Below are 24,687 nucleotides of genomic sequence, written 5' to 3' on the forward strand. Positions count from 1 at the left end.
CGCTTGATTAATAACAATTAAAACAAACTATAGTCATATTACGCACTTTCTTTTTTTTAATCGCTCGACATTTTTAAAGGCCAAGACGGGTAAGCGAGTGCAATATAGCCATCGACCACTGGTGGTCGATGGCCACCAGTGGTCACTGGTGGCGGCACCGAGCACAGTCATGCTGAATGAGCATACAGTTTTCTTCGCTGACTGGGGCGTTGCCATAGTTCCAAGCGTGCCAAAACAACGACACAGCCAGCAGTGAAGAAAGAAGTTTAGATGTGCGTAGGTGTTCCCACGTCGTGTTTACGTGGACATATCTCACACAATTCAGCTGATTAAAGTGTATCTGCGTCTTCAAATCGACTGATAATCCTCCTGGTAGGTTTTGCAAAAAAACGTGTACAACGCTATTGCGCATGTATTCTGAATGTTTTTAAACGGGTTCTTTCCTTGTTTAGCACAGTTTAACTGGATCAAGGCTTTTCTTTAAGATGGAAATGTCAAAGGTTATATTTATGTTACTATATTCAGCTATTTATGCAACTCTTGTACAGTTATTTAAACGAAGTTGTTTTGTATTTTAAAGTGTACGCCTAATGGAAAATATGTAAGTATGCTGGACCTCATTGTTTATTGACAGTGTGTAAAAGTTTGTAACATTGAAAAGAATATGCATGAAAGTAAAAAAAACAAAACTATTTTATTTACGATTTAAGCTGCCAACAAACACATACAGGGAGCCTAAGAATCTGAATTTCTTGGAAGAAGTCTTTCTGTAATCAAATAGAAAAAGTGAAGCTTTCATGTTTTCCAGATTCATTACACTAAAGGTGAAATATTTCAAGACTTTTTTTTTTTTTTTTTAATCTTGATGATAAGGACTTACAGCTCATGAAAATCAAAACTCCAGTACCTCAGAATACGAGAATAATACATCAGACCGATAAAGAAAAAGGTACAATGCAGAAATGTCGATCTTCTTCATTCGCACACATAATTGGTCGAGGTTTATTTTGCATGAATAACTCCATCAATGCAGCAACATTGCCAAAATGTGCAATGGTCTAATAGTTCTTAAATGTTCTTTTTCTGTGTTTGAACGATATAAAATCTGTTATTTTGTTGGTGAAAAGTAAAAAAATATATAGAAAGTTTAAAAAAAACAATAACATCTTTTTCAGGTGTGGTAGAGAAGGGGGTCCCAAACTTTTCAGCTCGTGTCCCCCAAAATATGGGCTCAACAGTCTGGGGACGCCCACTGTCCCTGGAGGTGGTTAAGGCATATACGTAGCGCACAGGCTACAAACTAATAGACAAGACGTACACTAACTGATCACATGCGCTCGACTCCACAACAACATATTGAGACAAGGAGGAAGAAGCAAACAAAATAAAGAGAGATAAAGAAAGGCAGGCAGGCAGAAGCAGAGCATCTACATAATAACAAAAAAGATATGAATATAAATAGCTGTATGTCCTCCTGACCATACTAATAGACAGTTTCCTTTCCTCTTTTTATTCTGTCTCATAGGAGAGGGCAGGATGTCTCTCACCAAGACCAAGGCTAATGGGGTCACTGTGATCACCATAACCTCAGACCCCCAAAGTCTTTGTCCCCCATTTTGCCAAATTCTTAAGTGCCGTTGCTACGGCCCCCCATGTTGCGACTTATCTAAGCACCTGAAGAGGGTCCAGGGATCTTCTCAGTCACTCCTGGGGGTGAGTTCCAACCTGTTTGTTTTAAGATGTCCTATTACTCTCAGCTTTTGATTTTCTGTGCCACACTTTGTATTTATTTACTTTTCACATGTTCTGTCACCACTCAGTTCTGATTTGAGTATTGAGAAAACACAAAACAGGTATTGTTTATTTGTAGTGTTCCTCATACTGTGTTTTCTCCTCTACAGGCTCTGCAAATTATGATTGGCTTGCTGAACATTGGTCTTGGAGCCATCATCACTGGCAACGCCCCTTCCTGGCTAAAGTTTAACTACCTCTTTCCTTTTTGGTTAGGAGGCATGGTAAGCTAGCTAATATAATGTTCAATGCATTTTATGAATGTATTATTTTTTGTCTACTGCCAATACATTCTTAAGGCTTGTTTCCACCCAAATGGAGGTGTGGTTGCTCTGGTGAACGGGAAATGACGTTTCAATGCTCTCATCAGTGGGGATCAAGTTAAAAGAGTTTCTCTTGTACGGTAGTCAGGATAAATGCACTTGAAGCAACCTGAGCAGTCCACACCAATTAACACATAATTACACATTGAGCCGTGTTTATCTTTCACACACAGAGCAGAGATATGATGCCAGTCACGTGTCAAGTTAAACTTCCTGCAACAGTAAAACACACCTACAAAATGGACTTTAAGTCCTGCTGCACATTGTCAGTAATAGTACAGGGTTTTCCCACAGACTTTTGATTAAGAAGCTGCAAGTCACTTCACTAGTATTTTCTAACGAAATTCTGGAGCTCAAGAAATGGCTTCTGGGACAAATTATCCGTCTGTGTGGTAGCTGCAAAGGGGTGGCTGTGGCTCACTGTTAGCGTCGGCCGTCTCTCAACCGGAAGTGCGGGGGTTCTCCTCCGGCCACATGTCTGATCATGTGTCCCTGGGCAAGACACTTACACGAAGCAGCAGCGTATGAATGTGTATGAATGGGATTAGTTAATACTGATGGACACTTTGCACAGCAGCCTCTACCATCAGTGTGTGAATTTGTAGCTGTGACATGCGGTGTAAAAGCACTTTGAGTAGTCAGAGGACTAGAAAAGCGCTTTACAAGCCATTTCAAATTTTCAAGTCGTAAATTGCTCATGATGGTGATTATTTAAATGAGAGCTGTAAATGGATTTTTAAGTGTTTGAGTGAAGTAATATTAAAGTTTTTGTCTCTTCTTTAGTTCATTTTCTTTGGTGCCATGTGCATCTTGTCTGAGAAGTGCCCAAGACCGTGGCTGGTGAGAAGCTTACTGTATTAACATCTTCTTTTGATCTTTCATTTTAAGTCACTCTTATTGTACTTTTGATTTTCTGCTTATTGTGCATGAAATGACACCTGCTGTTTATATTTTAGGTCATCCTCACTGTGATTCTGAATCTATCAGGAGTTGGTTTTGCCATCGCAGCCATTATTCTCTACAGCCTCAGTATGGTTTTCGTTGATATGCAGTGGCTTTGTGACGCATATTATGCGTATGACTTAGATCATACAGTGACTCCTCTGGAGAAGATCCTGACAGAAAAATGCTACGAGGCAGAAATTATGATTGTGGTGAGTGTTTCATAATACAGTTAAAAAAAAGCAAAAAACATTTGTCATAAAAGTTGCCCTTGATAGCAATTACTGCTCTGTTCAGGGGCATGTCCAGAACTTTCTGACTGGGGTGTCCCAACTGGGGAATTGACTTACGCAGGGGGGGGGCCTGAAGTGTTGTGTCCAGAAGAATGTCATTTATTTACACCTTCTGACACCACTAATTTCATCTACTTTTATGTAACACAAGAGCTGAAACTTACATCTTCTTTGCCTTTTTTAAGGTATCTAGAACAAAGATGTTCAATGTCAAATTGTCAAACTTGCAAATACACTATTCAAAGTTTCAGTACCAAATAAAATGCTTGTTAATTCATTAAAATACAGTGTTATGCACCTGTCCTATCAAATCTATATGCATGGTATTTATTTAAAATGTAAAATACATAAATAATATAGTACATTTACATTGACAATAACAACTTGCTGCATGTGGCAAAAAAAAACAAAAAACCCAGAACCGTTGTGTTGACAAATGTCCAGCCCCGAACGAGGCAGACAGCAAATTATAGTTTATTATTTTTGGGGTGGCACCCTTCTAGACACGCCCCTTGTTTCCCAAGGGTTGGGCGATATATTAAATCATTTATAATCAGTAACACCCATGTGAAATCCAAATTGCTTTCTTGACTTTTTTCTTTCCTCATTGACTGCAGGCCTGCTCAGAGGCCGTCAGCTCAAGTTCAAGTTGTTTATTGTCACATGCACCCTTTTTCTGACCTGATGACATTACAGTTTAAACATAAGAAAGAAAATGAAGCATGCTGTACAGTGTGAGCAATACACTGGCAAAAGAGATGATATTAAAAAAAAGAGTTGAGTGTGATTGCTTCCATAATAGTTTGTTCAATCAGAAATATAAAAAAACACAAACAAATAAAAAGGAGAAAAACAAAAGCACTCTACTCATTTTGTTAAATAAAACAGAATGTGATGGTAGACTTTAATGGTAACTCTGTTTGTAATGTATCTGTGTGTACCAACAGAACCTTTGGAGAAGCATTTTCACCTTTCTGATCATGCTGTCGGTCCTTGAGTTCTGCATCGTCATCAGCTCTGCCGTCTTGGGGATCAAGGCTCTGAAGTTAACTAACAAAGGAGAAAACAAGGTAGAGTGAACAAATCATATACTGTTTAACCTGCTGTTGACATATGAGAGGTTGATTTAACGCAAACTCTTATTAACTTTGGGTCATAAAAAAATGAAGCCTATGTTGATTGTTGAAGATAGAAAGGGTATATAATTAATATTTGTTTGTGTGTCTTTGTGCACACATCACCAGTTGAGCTACTACTCAAGATGTTCCTGAATTCAAATAAAAAAGTGCACTGAGAGAATACATGCTCTTCTTAAAGAGTTGAGCTCCTCTGCTTTATTCATTTATATTGTAGAAAAATATATATTTCAAACTAAGATGACATAAATGATCCATGACTGTGATTTTATGTGTTCTCTTTCAGAGCCCTGACGACTCAGAACACGACAGACGACTGCAGGAGGCGGACGTTACCAGGAACCCTACGGTCTAATGAAAGTCTCGACTTTGTGCTTTTAATTACAAGGTACTCAAATATACTCCTGAGCTTTTATACCGTTAACATCAAATAATGTAATATCAGTCTGTTCTTACACAGCTTCCTTAAATATTTGCACTTATATTTGAGATCGTTTTTAAATGATATGCACCTTATCATTCTGAATACACTGCTCTCCATTTCATTCCCTTGGACTTATCGTTAAGTTATCGTTTTTATACAGATTTATAGATCAGCCAACGTGCCTTATAGTCAGTGTGTTTGTAGCTGGAAGTGTGGTTCATTCATGTAGGTGACACAGATGGACTGCTTTTTTAAATTAGTCTTTTTTTAAACATTCATTCATTTGGAAGATAAAATCATCCACATGATTGTTAAATGTTGGATTTCTGTTTGCATGTCTGATCTTGTTTCGAAGATGCCTGTAAACAGTTCATATTTGCGCATTTATTTTCTATTTGTTTTTTAATTCACAGTAAACATAACTCTTTTTCATGACTTTTGAAATACAACAGAAAATACTGTATGTCGTCATTTTTGTTTGCAAAAGGCTTATTTATACGAGGTGGCACATTTAAAAAAATGTATTGCTAATGAAAACAGACCTATTCAAGCCACATCCCCATAGGGCTGGGTATTGTTCAAAAAGATTCGATATCGAAACCTATACCTTGACTTCGATACCGATTCCTAAACGATACTTTTTTCGATACCAATTTTATGAAATCCATTTTAACAAAAAACATTACATTACACATTATGATACAAATCATTGGTTTTATGTTTCAGCTCCATGTCATTTTAAAACATTCAAAGCAGTTTCATAACATGAGAAAATAAACCATTTTACCATAATGTGGTTTAACTAAAGTTGTCTGTTTCAACACTGTCTGTTTTGATCGCGTTGATATTTTTCTAAACTTGCACGATGCAAACTGTAGTCAAGCCTCTCAAAACACAACAACAGACACGCTGCATGCTTATTGGCTCACTGACGCTGATGGTAGGTATGATAGGTATCGAATGAAAGGCCATTTTTCGATACAGACCAGACCAAGAGGAAGCAATTCGATCCTTGCCAAAAAAGTATCGAATTCGATACCCGCTTTCAGGCCTACGACTTCATCTTTCTCTCCAAACCAAGCCTGACCTGCTACAGAGAACAAAGAAAACCACAGCATGAGTGGAAAATGGACCTTACACCTTACTTTGTTCTGGTTTTGTTGGCATAATCTGCAGTATTTCAAATCTAACTCTTTGTGTATATTTACTTTGTTAGATTCCTGTTGTATTCACCTTTTGTTGAGAGTGAAGTCGACCAGAAGTGGATGCATTAATTGAATTGATGGGTGCACGGGGCACCCATCAATTCTAATCATTCAAATGATTAGAGTCACTAACAATTCATTATCATGTTAATCATTCATTATATTCAAATGTTTGTTTTTGTAAACAGTGGCTTATCATTTCTGTCTAAACAATAATAAAACAGTTATATTAACAGTAAACATGTATTTTAAATATCATTCATTACATGTAATATATCTTTTGGTGTGTGTGTTAAATGTTTTTAAAGACGTGCATAAGAAAAGGGCACAGATTTGGAAATGCAGTGATTTGTCACATCAAGTAAGACATATGTACAAATGTTATTGTCACAAATAATGTTTTTAGTTGATTTGTATTTTTGTTCCATTTCCCTAACGCCCTTTTGTGACCCCCAGTGGGTTGGAACCCCACTTTGAGAAACACTTTGTTAAATAATAATGTGGTTTTATGTTACCTGTGGTGTAAAAGCTCCATTTACCATATTGTATATAAGTACATGATCTATTTGTTTTTAACCAACATTTAGCTGTTGTAATATTTGTTTTTGTGGGGTATTTTCTCTGGGATTTTGCCTTCCAGACAGCTGCAGATATCCAGGATATACAGGGAAGAGAGAGAGCGGAGATAACATGCACCAAAGAGCAGAGGGCCAGAGTCGAACACTCTATATTATGCTGTCACATGTTATGCTATCTGAGCCACCAGACTCCCCAGATTTCACTATTTTAGCTACATGAAAAGATGATAAATGAAGGGATCCTGAACATGTAAAATAGTCCAGCAAGAACAAGAAGTTCTGGAAATCGCATTTAGATAATCAAATAGTGAGATAACTATACAGGAAAATTAATTGAACATTCAAGTGAAAAACAAACTTTTAAAATAATGCTCAGAGAGGTTGGGGTTTTGAAGTTGTGATTGTTTAACTTAAAGTCATGTCATGCATGTCGCTGCAAGTTTTTCTTTCCATTTAAGTTGTTAAAACAGCTAGTAGATCAAATCAAAGCAGAGCGCTCTCAACTTTCTTTGTGTTCAGTGTCAAGTTTCTCTCCAGCTCATACATGGAGGGAGGTACTGCCAGGAACTAGTTGGGACTTTATCGTCGCCTCCTCTATGCTGACAGAGTTTTTTGTCAGGTTAGGTCAGGTCAGAACTGAATTGTTTTGGTTTCCTTCTTGACACAAACAGGTAAGTGTTCTGTCTTTGTTTGATAAAATACACGGAAAGAAGCGTAGCTTGGTTAACTTGTGTGTGTTCATGGTTCTTAACTGATCCATTTAACTCATTCAGTGCTCTCACTGTTTTTGTAAGCAACTGTGAGGAACTTTCTTTTATTGTTTTGATCTGAGCCGCCCCCACAGAATGACACATCGTTCCTGTTTGTGGAGCATCGCTTGTAAAAAATCTCCTCCTGCTACATTTAAACTTTGTGATGTACCACTCAGTGAGCTCTAAACGGCTTTGTCGACTGACCCTACAGCAGCTCAGATGCATTCAATAACAACTGTATTGAAATAGTCTTCTTCCTGGTTACCTGCTTATAGGTCACATAGAAACGTCTTTATTAGTTTGAGTCTGCTTCATAACCACCTCTTTAAAATATGACCTTGCAGAGGGCTAATGTTCTTGGCAGATTCTCAAAAAAAAGTGTAAGTTTCAAATACATAAAGAAGGAAATAACAGAGGGATAAAAAAAATCACCAAAGAGTGGGGGTGTTAAAAATGTTTAATCAAAATGGTGCTTGACTTCCTCTCCTCTCATTGGCTGCAGCCTGCTCAAGCTATTTGGGTCCAACTTCCTCATTGCATCTGTTTTTCCCAGACCCAATGTGAAAAAGCTCCAGTGGTGTGAGATTAACAAATAGTTTTCGCATTTGAATGATAAAAGTTTTCTCTCTTGTCTCTTTTAGTCCTCAGGAGTGTGCGAGATGTCTGTGACTTTGACCAGGGCTGACGGGGTCACCGTGCTCACTTTGACTGCGGACCCCCAAAGTGCTTGTCCCCCAATATGCCAAATCCTCAAAGGCCTCTGCTACAGCCCCGTGTGCTGCACGGGGTCTCAGCACTTGAGGAGGCTCAATGGAGCTACTCAGTCACTGCTGGGGGTAAGTTACAACTTAACTTAACATACTTCAACTGTTGAAACATGAATCTGTATTGACATTGGGTCATACATGTAGTAGAAATGTTAAATACATTTTGAAGTTGGTGCCTTCTTGGTTGAGAAAAGGCAGAAAGTGTATTTTTGGCTCATGTGGATGAAAGACACCAACTCCCAGAATGCACAGCAACGCAGGCCAATCCCACTGATCTAGGGTCCTCTATTGACAGACATTTACAACAACAGATAAGGCCGTTTCCTCAACTGATTCCGAGATTTCTTCCAGATGGAATTGGCATCTTGGAAATTCCTGGCAGAAAACAAACTCTATGTCTGTGTCCATAGGCAAACAGTGAGAGCACTGACACTACCAGTCCACCCCAGCTCGAGCCACCCCGGGCTCCTTGTCCTCATAACAGCAGCCGCAGCAGCAACTGCAGCCGCAAAATCCCCTTCATCCATATCAGTTTGAAGTTGAAACATACTTTTTTCGTCATTATCAGCTTTCTCCATAGAGCCTGTTAGCGCAGGGTAAAATGAGGGCGGGATGCACGACCATTCAAAAACACTACCAGTTTTCTAATGATACAAAGCTTAATGCAAATGGGTGAAGTATCCTTTTAATGTTAATACACCTGCGTTTTGGTAATGATCTGTTTATATAGAAAATATCTATTTAGATCAGGTTTACAAACAGGTACAGTTACAGTTATAGGTACAGGTACAGGTGTGGGTACGGGTACAGTTACATGTCAAGGTACAGGTACAGGTCATTCTTGCCCATGCTGTTGTTAATTCTGTGTTTCCGTCTTTACAGGCTGTGCAAATTATGACTGGGCTGCTCACCATCGGCCTCGGAGCGATCGTCTTCATCAGTCACAGTTCCCCTTGGTGGGCTCTTGATTCTACCATGTATCACTTTTGGTTAGGTGGATTGGTAAGCAACCCAATTTTGCAAATGTTTCAGAGTGGATTAATTACCTATACCTGATACCTGATACAATTATCATTATTACCAATCTTTAAATAAGCTTTAAACCCTCATATACTCAGCAGGGCTTCATGATTTCAATCTCAAATGTGTTTGTGAATTACATTGTTGGTGTGGAAGAGCAGAAGCCTGAATCTTTTTTTATTTATTTTTTAAAGTTCATTTTATTTGGTGCTATGTGCATCCTGTCTGAGAGGTGCCCCAGTCCATGTCTGGTGAGTAGTTCCACTTTAACAAGCTGCATGTTATCTCACATTTTGATCACTCTTATTCTAGTTTGTGGTTTTAATTTATTTATGTTTGTTACCCCCCCCCCCCCCCGCAGGTCCTCCTTAACGTGATTCTGAATCTAACAGGAGTTGCATTTGCCATCACCGGCATCGTACTCTACACCATAAACATTACCCTCTTGAGGATGTGGGATGATTGTGAGCCTGATTATTACAACAATTACTATTATAACAGACAATACAACAGACCAACTCCGTCTCCAGAGCAGAAGTTGATGATTGAGAAATGCTTGGAGGGCCAAGCAGTGTCTCTGGTAAGTACTTCATGCCTTTGAGCAAAATGTCAAATGTTCTTCCTTTCATATCTTCATGTTCACACTGAAGCTGTAAGGTATGCCCTTTACTGTTTACAAGTGTTTTTCATGAAAGCCGGATCCTTCTATCAAGCTATCAAGACTGAGTTATTTATTGAGTTTATAATTTGTTTGTATCAACAAAAATAATTCTCGACACATTATATTCAATCTAATTAGAATATATATATATATTTTTTTTTTACTGATTTTCAAGTTAACACTGTTTGTTTTTTGTCCCCCCAGATGATTTTGAGAAGCATCAATGCTGTTCTGATTGTCCTGTCTCTCCTGGAGTTATGCACAGTCATCAGCTCTGCTCTCTTGGGGATCAAGGCTCTGAGGAGCCGTGAGAAGACGGACAACAAGGTAGAGTCTTCAGAAATCATGTTTTACTGCTAAACCTTTATTCTGCACAGGGGAAGACTCACTCAAATTGCTGTAATATCCCTTTTTACCCCCATTTCTTCACTAAATGTTTATGTCATGAGCCTCTGGTCTTTATTTTTGAAACTTTTTCTGATGTCACCTTTCTAATAGTTGACATGAAACCCATTGTTTGATTGTGAGTCCGAGTTGAGTCTCAAGTGTTCAAGTTTAAATCCAAGTTGAGTCTCAAGTCCCAAGTGTTCGGGTATGAGTCCAAGTCATCTATTCCTTTTAAAAATTGGGAAAAGGCGACCATCTTCCTCCCCAACAAATCTTTCACAGAGTGACGCATTTTGCAGTTGACCGCCTTTTTGTACATTTCATTGTCTTGAGAAAAGTGTTACCTGAAAAGTGAATTTAAAAGTATTTATTGATATGAATGTTTCTCTTTTAGAGCCCTGAAGACCCAGAACACAAACAACTGCTGGAGGAGCTCCTTAGTAATCCTACAGTCTAATGACAATCTCAGCTTTGTGCCATATAACTAAATGTTAACCAAATGCATTTAGACATTTAATGTCATGCAGTGTGACATTGAACTTAATTTCCTTTGAGGGCTGCTTAAAAAAATATCTGTAAATATTAGATTCATGTTTGAATATTTTATTTTACAGTGTTTATGGGTATTAGATCAAATTGTTAAGGGGTATGTTTTGGATGTGGGTTTGGTTTTCATTGGAAGGACTTATTTTTGTTCGGAGTAAATATTTCATTCACAGACCATGATACTTTTTATTCTCATGCTGTGACGTCTGTCTGTGAATGTCCTCGTGTATTGCACAATCACACCAGGACTTTTTAAACTTCATCTTGCTGAAAACGTTTCCTGCAATGCTGCTGTTTGTGATCTCTCTTATTTGAACACTGAAATAATCATGCCCTTTCACATTCCTGCTGTTTGAATCCTTACATTTGTGTGTGTTAAGAAAATAACCAATTTCACAATAAAACAGTTGTTTTCTCTTCCTGTAAACATTTCCACTGTCTGATGCTTTACGAAAAGCAGGTTAAAGACCTTACTCATTATGTTACTAAAGAATATGGGCATAGGGGAAGATGGGATAATATGCAGGAAGGATTCCTCCTTTGTATTCCTTTCGTTCCTGTTGGCCACACTTCCTTGCCGCTGAGGTGGAGGTCGGAGCAGGCCGTGCATGAATGAGGATGGCGGTGGATGTAGGGGACAACAAAACAACAAAAGTTATTTTTGATGCTACAAGTTTGACTTTAACGTCCTGTAATCTATTATTCAGCTTCCTTTACTTATTTCTGACTGCTTCATCCAGCACAGATTATTAATGTGGCTATTTGTGGATGTAAAACTATTATTCTGAAAGGAAAAGTAAGAAGTGTAGGCCTAATGGGAGTGGACATTTTTGTGGCTGCAGATAAACTGAGGCTGCTGGTGGAGGAACAAGAAGATCGAAACATCAACAGGTGAGCTCACTGCATGTCACGCACACAATTTAACAGAGACAGCTTGTTATGTGGGCTCTGAACTGGGTGTTATTTGATGGCTTTTTAATGGTAAAGTTTGCCCAAATGTAACAAAATAATTATTTTTCTATGTTCTGGAAGAGAGAGCGAGGTGGGTTTTTGGGTAATTCGACAAAGTGGTAAGGAGGAAAAACACAAGATTGCCCTTAAAACCAAACCATAACTTACCTTGCAGTTAAAGAATCGTAATGTTTTTTGTACATCTTTGTTGTAAGAGTCAGTAGATTCATTAAAAGGTTGTAATGCATGTAGCCTAAGTGTGCCTCAAAAACGTCTCATGTCAGTATATACCGGACAAACAAACAATGATTTCACATTGTCAGTAAAAGCCTCTGCAGCATAGTTTAAAGTTAATCAGTAAAAACCTTTTAAGAAGAGGAACAATAAGTGCACTCTTACTGCCTTAAAGCACTCACATACTGTAATACATCTGCATATTTGGATATGATAGGATTGTTTAACGGAGCCAGAGACTTTCTGTTGACTTTACCAGGTGCTAAGAAGTGAACACATTCATACACTGATCCACTCTAAAAATACACCCTCCATACACACACACCTGCACAACAAAATAACCGACTTCTGAGCTTCAACCTCAAATAAAAAGAACAATTTTCCAAGTGGATAGTCCTGGACAACGCTGAGCTCATCACTAGAATAACTTACTTTCAGGTGTGTGCGTGATGGATCTCAGTCAGAGCATGTTATCTCACCTTAAGGCTTCCTGTTCTGTGTGCCAGAGGTTAATGCTGCAGTCTTGTTTGACCGCAGCTATTGGGGTAAGAAGAATTGACATAAATATATCCGGATACAGCTTAAATGAGCTTTTAGTGTCACACGATGATATTGTGTTGGTATGAATCTCTTACAGACTTTGCAGATCATGGTAGGCGTGTTCAACATTGGACTCGGTCCGGGGCGAACGAGCACAGTTCCTGGAGATTTGGCCAGTTTGGGAGCGGCTTACTGGCTGGGTGGTGTGGTAATAATTATATTTTGGCTTTATTTAACGTTACCAAGAGAACATGTTTCTATAATTTTTCATGCTTAATAGCCTAGTTGTGTTATGTTACATATTTATCCGTTCTTTAACCGAATAGTGTGTGATTCCTTAAAGAGGACATATTATCCCCCTTTTCCACCTTTTCAAACAGTCTCCTGTGGGTTAAATGAAACATCTGTGCTGTGCTTTGGTCAAAATATAACATGAATCAAGCACCAGAGGAGGTTTGTGACCCTGTATAAACCAGCTCTCTCAGAACGCTCCGTTTTTGTGTGTGTGTCTCTTTAAATGCAATGACTTCCCCCTCATCCCGCCCCTCTCTTTCGCGGGATGTGCAGACGAGTTCAGCTCTGAGCTTCCATGGCAACTCGTCAGCGTGCCTCCTGGGGAAAAAAATGGCTGCCTGACACAACACAGGAGGGGAGGGTCTTTTTTTTTTTTTTTTTTTTTACCAGAAACCCACTGTGACATCACAAGGAGAGGAAATTGTAAACAGAGCATTTTTCTCTGTGTTGTAAGACTTATGCAGACCACAAACAAAGGACTGGATGGGTTTATTTTACATCTTGTGGGTCTGAAGACACTCAGGTTACCCAAATATATGTTCAAAAAATTTGTAAAAGTGGATTTGTCATAATATGTCCCCTTTAAGTGACATAATTTGAGAAGCAGAGTAAGGTGTTCTGGCACAACATCACCATCTACCAAGGTGGATGGAGAGTGACCTGATGGAGGCCACAAGCCGAAACTTATCAGTCTAATAAAGTTCTTCATTGATCTTAATACAACAAGTGTTGCTGGAGCTTTTTGACGTCTCTGTGGCATAACTGTAAGCACAAAAAAAGCAGGATTGTTTTAGGATACAAATTCCTCTGATATTTCCGATTAACTCGGTTTCTGCTGCTTGATTGACACTAATGTGATCTCTCTTTAGTTTATTGTAACTGGAATCATGTCCATTTTGGCCGGACGTTTCCCTTCTCGTGTCTTGGTAAGTAACAACAACAACAAGAGCTGTTGTTGAGCACTTATTACAACCCATTTTCCTGAAAAGGTTGGGACAGTGTGTAGAATGTAAATAAAACCAGAATGTGATGATTTGCTAAAAAAAATAGCCCAAAGCACTTTTAAACTACTGCTTGACTTTGACTTCTAACTGAAGGCACCTTTCCTCTCAGGTGGGCTTCACTGTGTTCATGAACATTGCTGCAGCCATCTTTGCCATCACCGGCATCGTGCTGTACGCCATAGACCTGAGGGGCGCCTCCTTCCTCTGGATGTGTGATCGCAGAAGAATCGCTGCTCATCATTTTCATGAAGACAACTGCAGGAATGTGGCGCTCCGTGCTCAGGCAAGCATGCTGCTTAGAAAAAATATTTTATTACAGGTAAATGTTCTGCATTGATAATAATCACTAGGTGAGGGGACATAAAGTCAATAAAATCAGGAATAAAATAAAGGAATTCTGTCATATTATTATATGTTATTGTGACTTTTATGTTTGTGCTTTCTGTGGATAGAGTTGGAATTGAGGGTGAGAGAGGGTAATGACATGCTGAAAAGGTGCCTCAGGTCAGTTTCGGGTCGCCCACTTCGAGGACAGCAGTCTCTGTACATGTGACGTGCAAACCAACTAGCCTACCTGTGCGGCGCACCGTTATAATTGTTACTTTTCATTTATGAATACACCTTTTTTCAATTTTATTTCTTAATGTATGCACTGATTGTTTATATTTGGACCTTTCTTCAATTTTAATAATTCTAAAAATAGCTAGACATACTGAAACTATGACCTGAGCTTCAGTAAGAGAGCTGCAGCTGAGGCTCAAGATGTCTTATTGTCCTCCACATCCTCTGTTTGGTGAGTTTGAGCTTCTTCTCTCAGGCACGAGATACAGAAGCAAAGGTCAACAGGCTGAAAAATGTGTTTTATAACTCAGGCCATCAAACTTCTGAACTCTAATGATGACCCAGTAGACTGATGATGAGTTTTATTTTGGTTTTATGGACGTTTTTATACATTCTCATACACATATTAATCATTTAAGGTAATATGAGTAGGAATACAAAGTAGCATGCACTGGAACAAATGACGTTTATTACTAGTACTTAAAACTTGTACTTGAGTAAATGTTCTTATTTTCCCTTTGCTGCTGTCATGCAGTTTATGGCCTGGCTAGAGTCCACTATCTGTTTGCATCTCTGTACAAAAATGCAAGCATTAAAGTTGTTCAAATAATGCATTTCAAAGTTTTTTATTAATTAATTAAATTGTATTTATTCACTGATTTCTGATCCTTCAGACTGTGCTGACGTCCATGGACACCACGATGATCGTCCTGGCTGTGCTGCAGCTCCTTGTCAGCGTCGGACTTGCTTTTCTGGGCATCAAGGCTTTGATCAGCGAGATGAAAAAAGAAAAGGTATGAACCAGGAGACAAGGTAAACGTGTACACATGCATGAGATGAAAGCTGTGTGCCACGTTCAGAAAGATGAAGTATTAGATCAGCTGGATTGGCAGTAGCAGTCAAAGTGTCCTTTCCTGAAGGTGCAGACAATAAAGACTGAGAATAAACATCAAAGTGAGGAGAGATACACACTTAAAATGAAATGAGAGAACCTGATTCAAAAAAAGATAAAACTTGTGTACATAATATCTGTATAGAACAGCTGTTGAAGTTACATTTCTGATGTTTTATTTAGTATTTACAGTGTAACATTCAGGTAAGTAATGTCTTGAAACATTTCCCTTTTCTCTGTTCAAACAGGGGCGCACAGATGCAGGAGATCAGCTGCTGTTGAAAAAAGTCCTGCAGACCCTTCCTGGTGTTAAAAATAATTTCATCTAAACATGTCTGTGGAGCAGTTCATTCTTTGTTATACTTTTTCCTTAAAAAAATAAAATAAAGACTGCATTGGACTTTATTACCAATAAATGTATTTTTTTGCACGACACAGTAAGTTTGCATGAAAGTTTCTCTACTTAAATTTGTGAATTTGCATAATTTGTCTTTGTTTTTGAGTCCATCAATCAAAGGTTGGTTTTAGTTGCTTTGCGTCTCCTGGTGGTCATGCGTTGACGGTTTTTCACTCGTTTTATGCCACATCTGGTTGTTATTTGGGTCCGTCGTTAGTTGTTTTGCGTATTTAATTATGCTGCCTTCACGAGCTCCTCGGAAATACCAGACTTCCCAGTTGTGCGGGTGTAATGACGACATACACGCGTTCAAGTGCTTGGGTAAAAAGCAGGTACTTCCGCATAGGCTTCATTTTTCGAGACCGGAGGTTGCCCCTTGGTTTTATCTCAGCTGTTGCCCAACACTACTTTTGGGAAATCATCATCGACTAATCAAACAGGAGGAGTTACAGGGAGTCGTCGACACGAACCAGGTAAGCTCCTGTACCCCAAAAGACAAAACAACTATTGCCATATTGAGACAATGTGTTTACTGAAATCCTAACTGGTGATTATAGATATTTATTTATCTTTGAAATAATGTGTTTACGCTTTGTGAGAGAGAAAGAGGGCTGGGTCAGAGAAAAGTAGGAAAAGAGATGGAGGAACAGCACGCTGCTAAACCGAATTGTATCCAACTAAATCTAAATATGAACAGCTGTAACTATGATATAAGTATGATTAAATATCAAACTATTAAAAACTAGTAACTCGCTGCGTTAGGTGAAACGTGGAAAATAATGTGGTTGTAGTAGAGCTGTAGCCTTCATGCCCTTCTCTGCGTCATTATCAACGTAGTTAAGAAGTAGGTAAAATAAAATACAAAGGAAGACAACACGCTACAACATGTGTCTGTGTCAGGCTTCTCTGAGTGCTTTTTTGCTTTCCCTGTTCTAGTTGTCGTGTCTCTTCAATTTCTTTTTACACATCTTTTTTAGTTGTTTTCTGTCTTTAAGGTTGGTTTTAGTTGCTTTGCGTCTCCTGGTGGTCATGCGTTGACGGTTTTTCACTCGTTTTAATGCCACATCTGGTTGTTATTTGGGTCCGTCGTTAGTTGTTGCGCTTATTTAATTATGCTGCCTTCATGAGCTCCTCGGAAATACCAGACTTGCCAGTTGTGCAGGTGTAATGACGACATACACGCGTTCAAGTGCTTGGGTAAAAAGCAGGTAAAAAGCGAAATAATAATAAAAAAAGTTTTAATTTGAGCTCTATGACTGGTATTTCCGAGGAGCACCTGAAGTAGTTTCACCTCCCTGTAATGATAGCCTACAAGAGAGAATCATGTGACACCTGGCCCATGATATTGACACCAGGCCCTAAAAATGTAATTGCTGTTGAAATCGTTAAATTCCTCTGTAATTTGGTGCCAGTTTCAGCTCTTGTCATGTTTCATCACTTTACTTGTTTCACTGCTGTCCGGCATGATCCCACTGTCAGTCTTTATTTGGCCAATTATCTTCCATTGATGTAACCCTCATTCCTGCCATAAGCGCCATCTGAAGTCAAGATTAAAGATGTGACATTTTGTCCCAAACTAAAGACAACATTATTCCCAGGATGTACAGTTCTATAAATAATATATAATGCACATTAGTTTCTTTAGTTCAAATGATATCACATTTTATTTCTGCTATCAGTCTGCTTTTAATGTTTGTTTTGGGATTAATGTGTGACTTGGTTGCTGATACACTGCAGCATCCCAACAGTCTTGATAGGTAGGCGACTCATTTGTTTCCAACCATCCGTTCAGACCTCTCTGTGTGTCTTGTACCAGGTGTCAAACATGTCCGTCAACGTTGTCAAAGATGCAGAAACGACTGTGATCACTGTGACGGTGGACAAAAAGAGCATGCTTCCCCCATTGTGTCAGATCCTCAAAGCTCTCTGCTACAGTCCCGGGTGCTTCAGGTGCACCATTTACGAAGGAATGATGCAGACCAGCGTGACTGCAGCTCTTGGGGTGAAGAAAGTTTAATCATATTTTAATCATATTTATTTTTATGTCGTTAAAGAGGTGGTCCTGATTGATATCATTGTTTTGAATCTATACAGGTGATACAGATCATGGTGGGGCTGTTCAACATTGGACTCGGGTCAGGACGAATAAGCATACATCCTGAGGATTTTGCTCATCTGGGAGTTTCTTACTGGCTGGGTGGTGTGGTAGGGACATATTTATTCCTCTCTTTTTTTAACTAGACCCTTTCACACACGATCTACTCCCCTGAGATTTTACAATATTGTCCGAGTGTGGTGCACATGTGCATAGAAATGTCAGAATCAGTTCACCCCTAGTTAATCGTCAACACACAGTTGGGGTAAGCAGATTTGTGAACGCACTTCTCTGACTCCATTTTTAATAACAGTGATCTCGAAATCAATCAAATGAATTGTGATTACGATTTTTGCCATAATCGAGCTGCCCTAATACCAGTACTAGGGCCTTGCGTTAGTTCAGGCAGAATAGCTGATCTGAGAACCGCCCCAATGCCAACCAATCATTATCACACTCTGACAACAAGGCGGTCTATTTAAACCATTCTGCCTCTTTGCATCACATCCACTCTGCTGCTAGACACGGCTGTGAAATTCTCCTTCCACCACTCCGACCTCCATCAGCTTCAGTCAGCACATTTTATATTCTAGGATGAATTGTTTGCTTGTTATGTCTACAAGATGTCAGAATCATTACATGCACATTCAGGTTCTGTTCTGCATGTCCCTGTGGGGGGAATTTAAAGGTTTGCACTCTCAGCAAAATCTGTGGCATGCTGCACTGATACTGCTGAGAGCTAAGAGCCAGAACCAATACAGCCAAATACAACTGTATTCCCACCAAGTTTCTGTGACCCCCCCCTAGAACCCCCTGAGGACCCCCACTTTGACAAACACTGCGCTAAACGATGCAATAATGAGAAATATTTGACTTCATGTCAACGCTGTGTGAAGTTCAACAGAATCACAATATCAACAACAGAGCAGAGAACAACACACTGGTGAACGGAAAACATCACACAGATCGTGTTGGTGGCGTGCAGACAGCCTATGGCCGTGCAAAGACTGCAGGGTATAAAACGTCGTAACTCGTTTACCTTTTCTGTCTGAAAAAGGGGAACATGAGTTGTGATCATTTCATTGACCTCACTGTTTTGTACGCTTTCCTCTCTTCAGTTCCTTTTGTGTGGAATCGTCTCTGTTCTGGCCGGCCGGTTCTCCTCTTTTTGCTTGGTGAGTAGAGCCCGAAGTCCCTGAAAAACATGCCGTCTTTTATGATTTAAAAAAAAAAAGAAAAAAAAAGAATTGAAGTCAGCTGAATAATGAAATGTGTCTTCTCAGGTGGGCTTCGCTGTGTTTATGAACATAGTGGGATTTATCTTTTCCATCGTTGGCATTGTGATGTACAGCAACGACCTGAAAGAAGACTTGTCTGCCAGGTTTTGCAACTGGAGCGAGTGGAATGATTGCCACATTGTGTTGTCTACTTATCGGGTGAGCAAACTTTTAGACTTAGGATAAAACTGGTTTGAAGTTCTACATTTTTGTCACTGTTTTGTCTGTAAGAAAGAAACAAAAGTTGATCTCTAATACTTCATTTTATACGTTCCAAGCCCCATTTGTTTCTCCTGATGTCCTGACTTAACATGTTGTAAATGTTTCAACACAGAAAACACATACTTTATGTTTTCTAAAGGTGGCCAAAAAATAGAGTCACATAGCAAGAAGCAGATGTTACTCCTAAGAGACAGCGACACATCGTTGTCGTTATGTTTAGCAGTTTTACTGGGTGCATCTTACCCAAGGTTTGTCTCAGGCTTGCACAGAAATAAATGAATTAATTTAGTTACAAAAAGATGTCTCTATTCTTGTCAGTCTTAGAGTTAATTTTACAAATTTGAAACCTTACAAACGTATCTGAACTAGCTAAATAAATTACTGTCTCCAATGTAGCCATTTAGCCACAGCTACAGCTGTCATGGCATGAGTTGAATACACATACACATACTCCATATGCTAACGTTTTGCAAACAACGGGCTGAAGGTGCTAGCAGAGTCATATTTGCACAAATTTATATAACATTTATTTGAGTCTTGACAAAGTAGTTTTATAACCAACATTGATGGTTTCACAGTGAATCTCTGTGTATTGATGTATCTGTTTTTATTAAATACACCTTTAATACTGAATGTTCAAAGCCCATGTTACAGTGTACATCTCCTTCGTTTCAAAAGTCATGTACTTTATTCCTTTTAAACAAGTCCCTAAAACATGTCTGTGCATTTTCTTGTTCTAAATCCACTCCGATCCTGTATTTGATCATGTCTATAAACCCCTCTTTTTCAGCCCTGCTCATAAAAGGTTGTTTCTGTGTCTGTACCTTTAAATGTAAATGAGTTGTCTCTGACCACGCCCCCTCTCTGGAAGGGGACGTGTCTTGGGCTTTCTTGCACCATTGCCCAATTGTTCACTGTGAGAAGGCAGACTCAGAGGGCAGAACAAACACCCACCTGGGGGAAGGGTTACTGCCCTTTGTGATGTCACAAAGGGAACATCTCCAAACGGCCTGTTTGAACACACATTTTCTGAAAAGTGGAGCAGGCAAAATGATTGGGGGGTTTATAGACAGCGTAGGGACACATATTAGTGTTAAAAAAAACATGGTGAAGAGTATTTTACATATCATGTGACCTTTAAATTGACTTCTTTCTTCTTTTTTTTGTCTGAAGCGTTTGTTGACAGGTATTGACATCACGATGATCGTCGCGACTGTTCTCCAGCTGTGTGTCTGCATTAGCTTAGCTGTTCTGAGCATCAAAGCTCTGATCAACATGAAGAAGAAGAAGGTGAGAATCACACAGTAACAATACAAAAAAATGGATGCTGAAAGGTAGCCAGGGTTAAGAAATAAAGAAGTGTAAACGTCATCCTGCTCCTATATTCTCTTTCTTTTCTTGTCAAATCTTTCAAACGTGTTTGAAAATAAAGAAAGATATATTCAGACCTTACACTTGATAGCTGCATCATTAACAGTGTTTTAATTGTATTCAAATATTTTATCTGAATATATGAAAGAGAAAATAAGGAAAGTGTTTGTTTTTTTCAGGATTTAATCAAGGGCCAGTGGTACAAGTGGGCGGGCCAAGGCCCACCCAAAGGCGTCACCTGGCCTGTGAGCGGGCCGGATGATCCTCTTGGTATTTGTTTCTACAAAACAACAGGCCTGAAATAATTTCATCCAAACACAGAGGCGTATGAGAAGGATCAGCAACACATCTTTTCAATCCTTCACATATCAGCTTTAAAATATCCTACATTATACATCATCTTTGAAATACAATATATCAGCTTTAAAGTCAAACTTCTTTAATCACATTCAATCAAATCACAACCATATTATGCATGCAGTTAAACCGTGAGATTGGAAATGTGTTGTTTCTAAATGGCTCGTATCAGCTTATAAATTATGTTTTGAAGTTCTTTTTAAAGAAAGTTGTTAAAAAACAGAAAAGTTTGACAGTCAGTGTTTTTAATTAGTTACATTCTAACTTCTTAATTTGTTAGGAAGACATGTTTTAATCTCTACAGTTAAAAGGAAAACTATAGGCATGGTTAGATACCAAGGCGTAAGTGGGACATTATTAAGTGAAGTTATTGTTTCAAACACTAAAACCTGGGGCTCTCATGGTTCAAGTTGGAAGAGCAGTGATCCCAAACGACATGCACAGAGCTCAGCGACCACTGTTTAAACAAACTGAAGCACGAGGAAGAAAGAGAGGAATGTTTGAGCTAGATGTTTATAATCCCGAGACGAGTGAGTGTGTGCAGCTGCTTCACTGCTGTATTGAGAAAGTTTTAATCAACAAGAGAGAAGTCAAATGTCATTTATTTCAGACTTTATATGAAGTGACAGTGAAGCAGGCTGTGAGCTTTGAGCTTGTGAGCTTATCATACTCTGTGCTTTCAAATGCTAGAGGGTAGGAAACAGCAGCTTTTACCCCCAAAGTAATGCAGTATAATTGTTTTTTTGTGTATATTCAACAGTTCAAAACAGTAGTGTTTAGTTTGCGTGCAAAGGCCCTGACACACTAAGCAGACGGCAAAGAACTAGTGGTGACAAGGGCCTCACGTCGCCTTAGATGCCTTTAGTCTTGGCCAAAAAGTTGCAGTCACCGCAAAGAGTACAACAACGGCCAACCACCTCCTAAGTGCTGCGCATGCATGAGAGGAAATAACTCTCCATGACACCAGGTGGCGGTAGTCTGTAATCGTCAATCCAAAAAATGGAAACCGGACGAGGACGGAGAAGAATGCAGATCTATAGACCGTTGATACGTTGTTATAATACGAGAAGACCATTTTCACACCGCTGTCGCTCACCACTCGTAAAATAGGTACTTCTAATCGAGAATAATGTCCGATAAAAAGTTGCCTCTTGACTGTAGTCCTTCACTTGCTTGCGTCATTCCGTTTTTCTTCTTGTGCACTTTTTTGCTTTGCTGAAGAGCCAATCAGAGGCCTTAATGAAGGCTCAAAAATAAATCTTAAGAAGAAGCAAATCTTTTTTAAAGATTTTATTTTGGGGCTTATTTTTCCTTTTATTTGATAGGAAAGTGGATAGAGTAAGAAATCAGGAGAGAGTGGGGAAGGACATACGATAAAGGAGCCACAGGCCGGATTTGAACCTGGGCCGCTCTCTTGAAGGACTCGTACATGGGGAGCGACCTAACTGCGAGGCCATCAGCGTCCCATAAATCCTCAATTTTAATCTGCTGAACACGTGTGATTTATGTTCAAATCAGCATTTCTCTGGCAGGTCGGGAATGTGTACCTGGAAAAACGATGTTTCAAAAAGTCTATGAAGCGTTTTTCAAACATGTTTGTTTGTTTGTTTATGTCTCTTTTTTTTTCTGTCACGTTTTGTATCGTTTGAAATCCACACTGCTCCATTTTTCCTTGAATAAATCTGATTAGTTGAAAAATATCACAAATTTTGCTTGTGTTTTTTCATGAAGGAGTTAGTTGTGGGTCCTGAGGCTCGAGCAGATGATAGCCATTACTTTAAATGCAGAATGTGCGTTTTTTTGATCCAGTAGGTGTCGCCCTTGAGCACCAGCATAAAACTTCAGTTGAACTTAAAGGGGCTATATGTAACATTCAAAAATACTGTGTTTGTAGTGATACCGCATGGCCGTTAGGCGAACTGCACCAGTAACCTGTTGCTCGCTCTCCCTAGCGTTCTCGTCATACATGCTCGTACGTATACAAACGAGCATGAAGAAGTGTGTGGAAGGCGACCTCTGGCTGTGCAGGTGAAGACCGGGAGTGTGTGATGAGTTTGTACTGTTGATCTCTGTAAGTGGAGCGGAGTGAGGAGGACGTTGAGTGCACAAAATGTCACTTCCTGGAGCTTTCGCGGAAAATACGACCCGGGGAAACTTTTTATACAGGCAACACAGATAGACAGTGAACATCTACTTTTTCACATCAGTTAACCGTTCACTTATTAATGGGCGATAAAAAACGATTTATACATGTAAATATTTACATATAGCCCCTTTAAACTCACTTAAACAGCTTTTATAAGCAAGGGGATGAGTCGACCGGCAGTCCCGTCCATGTAAACATGATGTAGATAAGGCTCAGACAACATCACAGACAGCGGGACTCGCTTGTCAGTCATTGTAGAAAGTCATGACTCACAGCCATTTACAGAGGATAAACTGGATTTCTAAAATGTTGCACATTCTGCCTTTAAAGGTGCACTGTGGAGTTTAGGCAGAGAAATGTGAAAGTTGGAGAAGTGTTCAGATTCTGTGGTATATGTTCGTAACTCTATACACAAACTGTCAGAGGAAAATGCGGTCCCTGGAACACTGTTTGAAGATAAAACATTTATGAGTGCTTTGACCTAAAATACTGTGCTGGCTTGTTGGTAAAAACATTTCCACCCAATTGATTGATTGATTGACAATGCAGTCCACAGGTTAGTGCAGCTCCAGCAAAGGACAATTTTGTCTGCCACTTGCTCTTAATTGTGCTTAATTATGTTGCATTCTAATTGATAACTCCTTCCTGTGAACGTGAGTGGAGAGGGGTTGGGAGAAAGTGAGACTTGCACAAGAGTCCTCCCTCCCCTGGTCTCAGGGGTGGGTGAGAGACAGGGGGCTTCGGGAGAAATCTTGTGCTTAAAAAAGATGAGTGATGATGTGGGGATAAGTCAAATTGGCAAGAAAAGTATTTTCAGAGCATCATGTTTCTTGTGTCCGCACCAGTCATTGGATAATTACTATCACACGAATTAGGACGGTGATGTATTTCTTTATCCCCCCCTTAGTACCACTTTTAGTTTTATTTAAGACACAGTATATAAAACAATAATTATTTAAAAGCTATCGCTACAATCATTTTCCAAGTGTCTAAGAGCAATACAAGTGCACAATTTCAGGTTATGTTGTAAAATATTCAAAGAGTTTGCTGCACTTAAGCTAAAAACAGTTTTTCCTAGGTCATTCCTGGTATGAGGAACCTGGAGAACCAGTCTCTCACTCGAGGTAAGCGAGTTAAAAATGGACCAGGGTTCAGATGCAACAAGGAGGTGGTATGTGATGGTAACTTTTCAATAAGGGCTTTATAGATGAATAGATGCCAGAGGTTAATGCGTCCTTCACTAAGAGAGGGCCAAGTAACCTTATCAAGCAAAATGCAGCGGTGGAATGAATGAGCGAGAGAATTTTTTTTTAAAAGCACTGCAAAAATGTTAAATAGTGGAGGCCTTCAAAATGAACATTCAGCTGGAACTACAACTCCCCAAAAAAATGTCAACATCATCAACATTTTAACCTTCTACAAGGCTTGAAGATTCATAACAGCACTGTAGGTGTTAGACTGCATTAGTTCAAGCTACACAAATAAGATGGTGTAGTGTTCACAGAAAGGCTGCTGGTTTAT

At 39.2% G+C, this 24,687-nt stretch overlaps 3 protein-coding genes across 5 annotated transcripts; all 3 read left to right on the forward strand.

Annotated features, from left to right (window-relative positions):
• Window positions 1-219: 219 nt before the first annotated feature.
• On the forward strand, window positions 220-8,223 carry LOC109992044 (membrane-spanning 4-domains subfamily A member 4D). Of its 2 annotated transcripts, XM_065957611.1 has the most exons (8): window positions 220-372; window positions 1,526-1,713; window positions 1,902-2,015; window positions 2,898-2,954; window positions 3,071-3,268; window positions 4,297-4,419; window positions 4,772-4,873; window positions 8,086-8,223. In XM_065957611.1, the coding sequence occupies exons 2-7, from the start codon at window positions 1,537-1,539 to the stop codon at window positions 4,838-4,840; spliced, it is 738 nt and encodes a 245-aa protein (XP_065813683.1). In that variant the 5' UTR covers window positions 220-372; window positions 1,526-1,536; the 3' UTR covers window positions 4,841-4,873; window positions 8,086-8,223. The 2 variants fall into 2 exon arrangements, with proteins under 2 accessions (XP_065813683.1, XP_020500176.2); XM_020644520.3 differs by lacking the exon at window positions 8,086-8,223 and having other exon boundaries at window positions 4,772-5,372.
• Window positions 8,104-22,720, forward strand: LOC109992060 (uncharacterized). The gene is made up of 13 exons (XM_020644534.3): window positions 8,104-8,280; window positions 9,094-9,213; window positions 9,426-9,482; window positions 9,593-9,811; window positions 10,097-10,219; window positions 10,674-10,730; window positions 16,013-16,171; window positions 17,515-17,700; window positions 17,793-17,903; window positions 18,912-18,968; window positions 19,077-19,229; window positions 20,466-20,582; window positions 20,843-22,720. The coding sequence occupies exons 1-13, from the start codon at window positions 8,104-8,106 to the stop codon at window positions 20,966-20,968; spliced, it is 1,662 nt and encodes a 553-aa protein (XP_020500190.2). The 3' UTR covers window positions 20,969-22,720.
• Window positions 11,669-15,742, forward strand: LOC109992058 (membrane-spanning 4-domains subfamily A member 4A-like). Of its 2 annotated transcripts, XM_020644532.3 has the most exons (7): window positions 11,669-11,716; window positions 12,449-12,555; window positions 12,648-12,758; window positions 13,714-13,770; window positions 13,958-14,131; window positions 15,084-15,203; window positions 15,550-15,742. In XM_020644532.3, the coding sequence occupies exons 2-7, from the start codon at window positions 12,460-12,462 to the stop codon at window positions 15,628-15,630; spliced, it is 639 nt and encodes a 212-aa protein (XP_020500188.2). In that variant the 5' UTR covers window positions 11,669-11,716; window positions 12,449-12,459; the 3' UTR covers window positions 15,631-15,742. The 2 variants fall into 2 exon arrangements, with proteins under 2 accessions (XP_020500188.2, XP_029135286.2); XM_029279453.2 differs by lacking the exon at window positions 11,669-11,716 and having other exon boundaries at window positions 11,724-12,555.
• Window positions 22,721-24,687: the final 1,967 nt, after the last annotated feature.

Source organism: Labrus bergylta, chromosome 8 (assembly GCF_963930695.1).
Source record: "Labrus bergylta chromosome 8, fLabBer1.1, whole genome shotgun sequence".
Taxonomy (NCBI): Eukaryota; Metazoa; Chordata; class Actinopteri; order Labriformes; family Labridae; genus Labrus; species Labrus bergylta.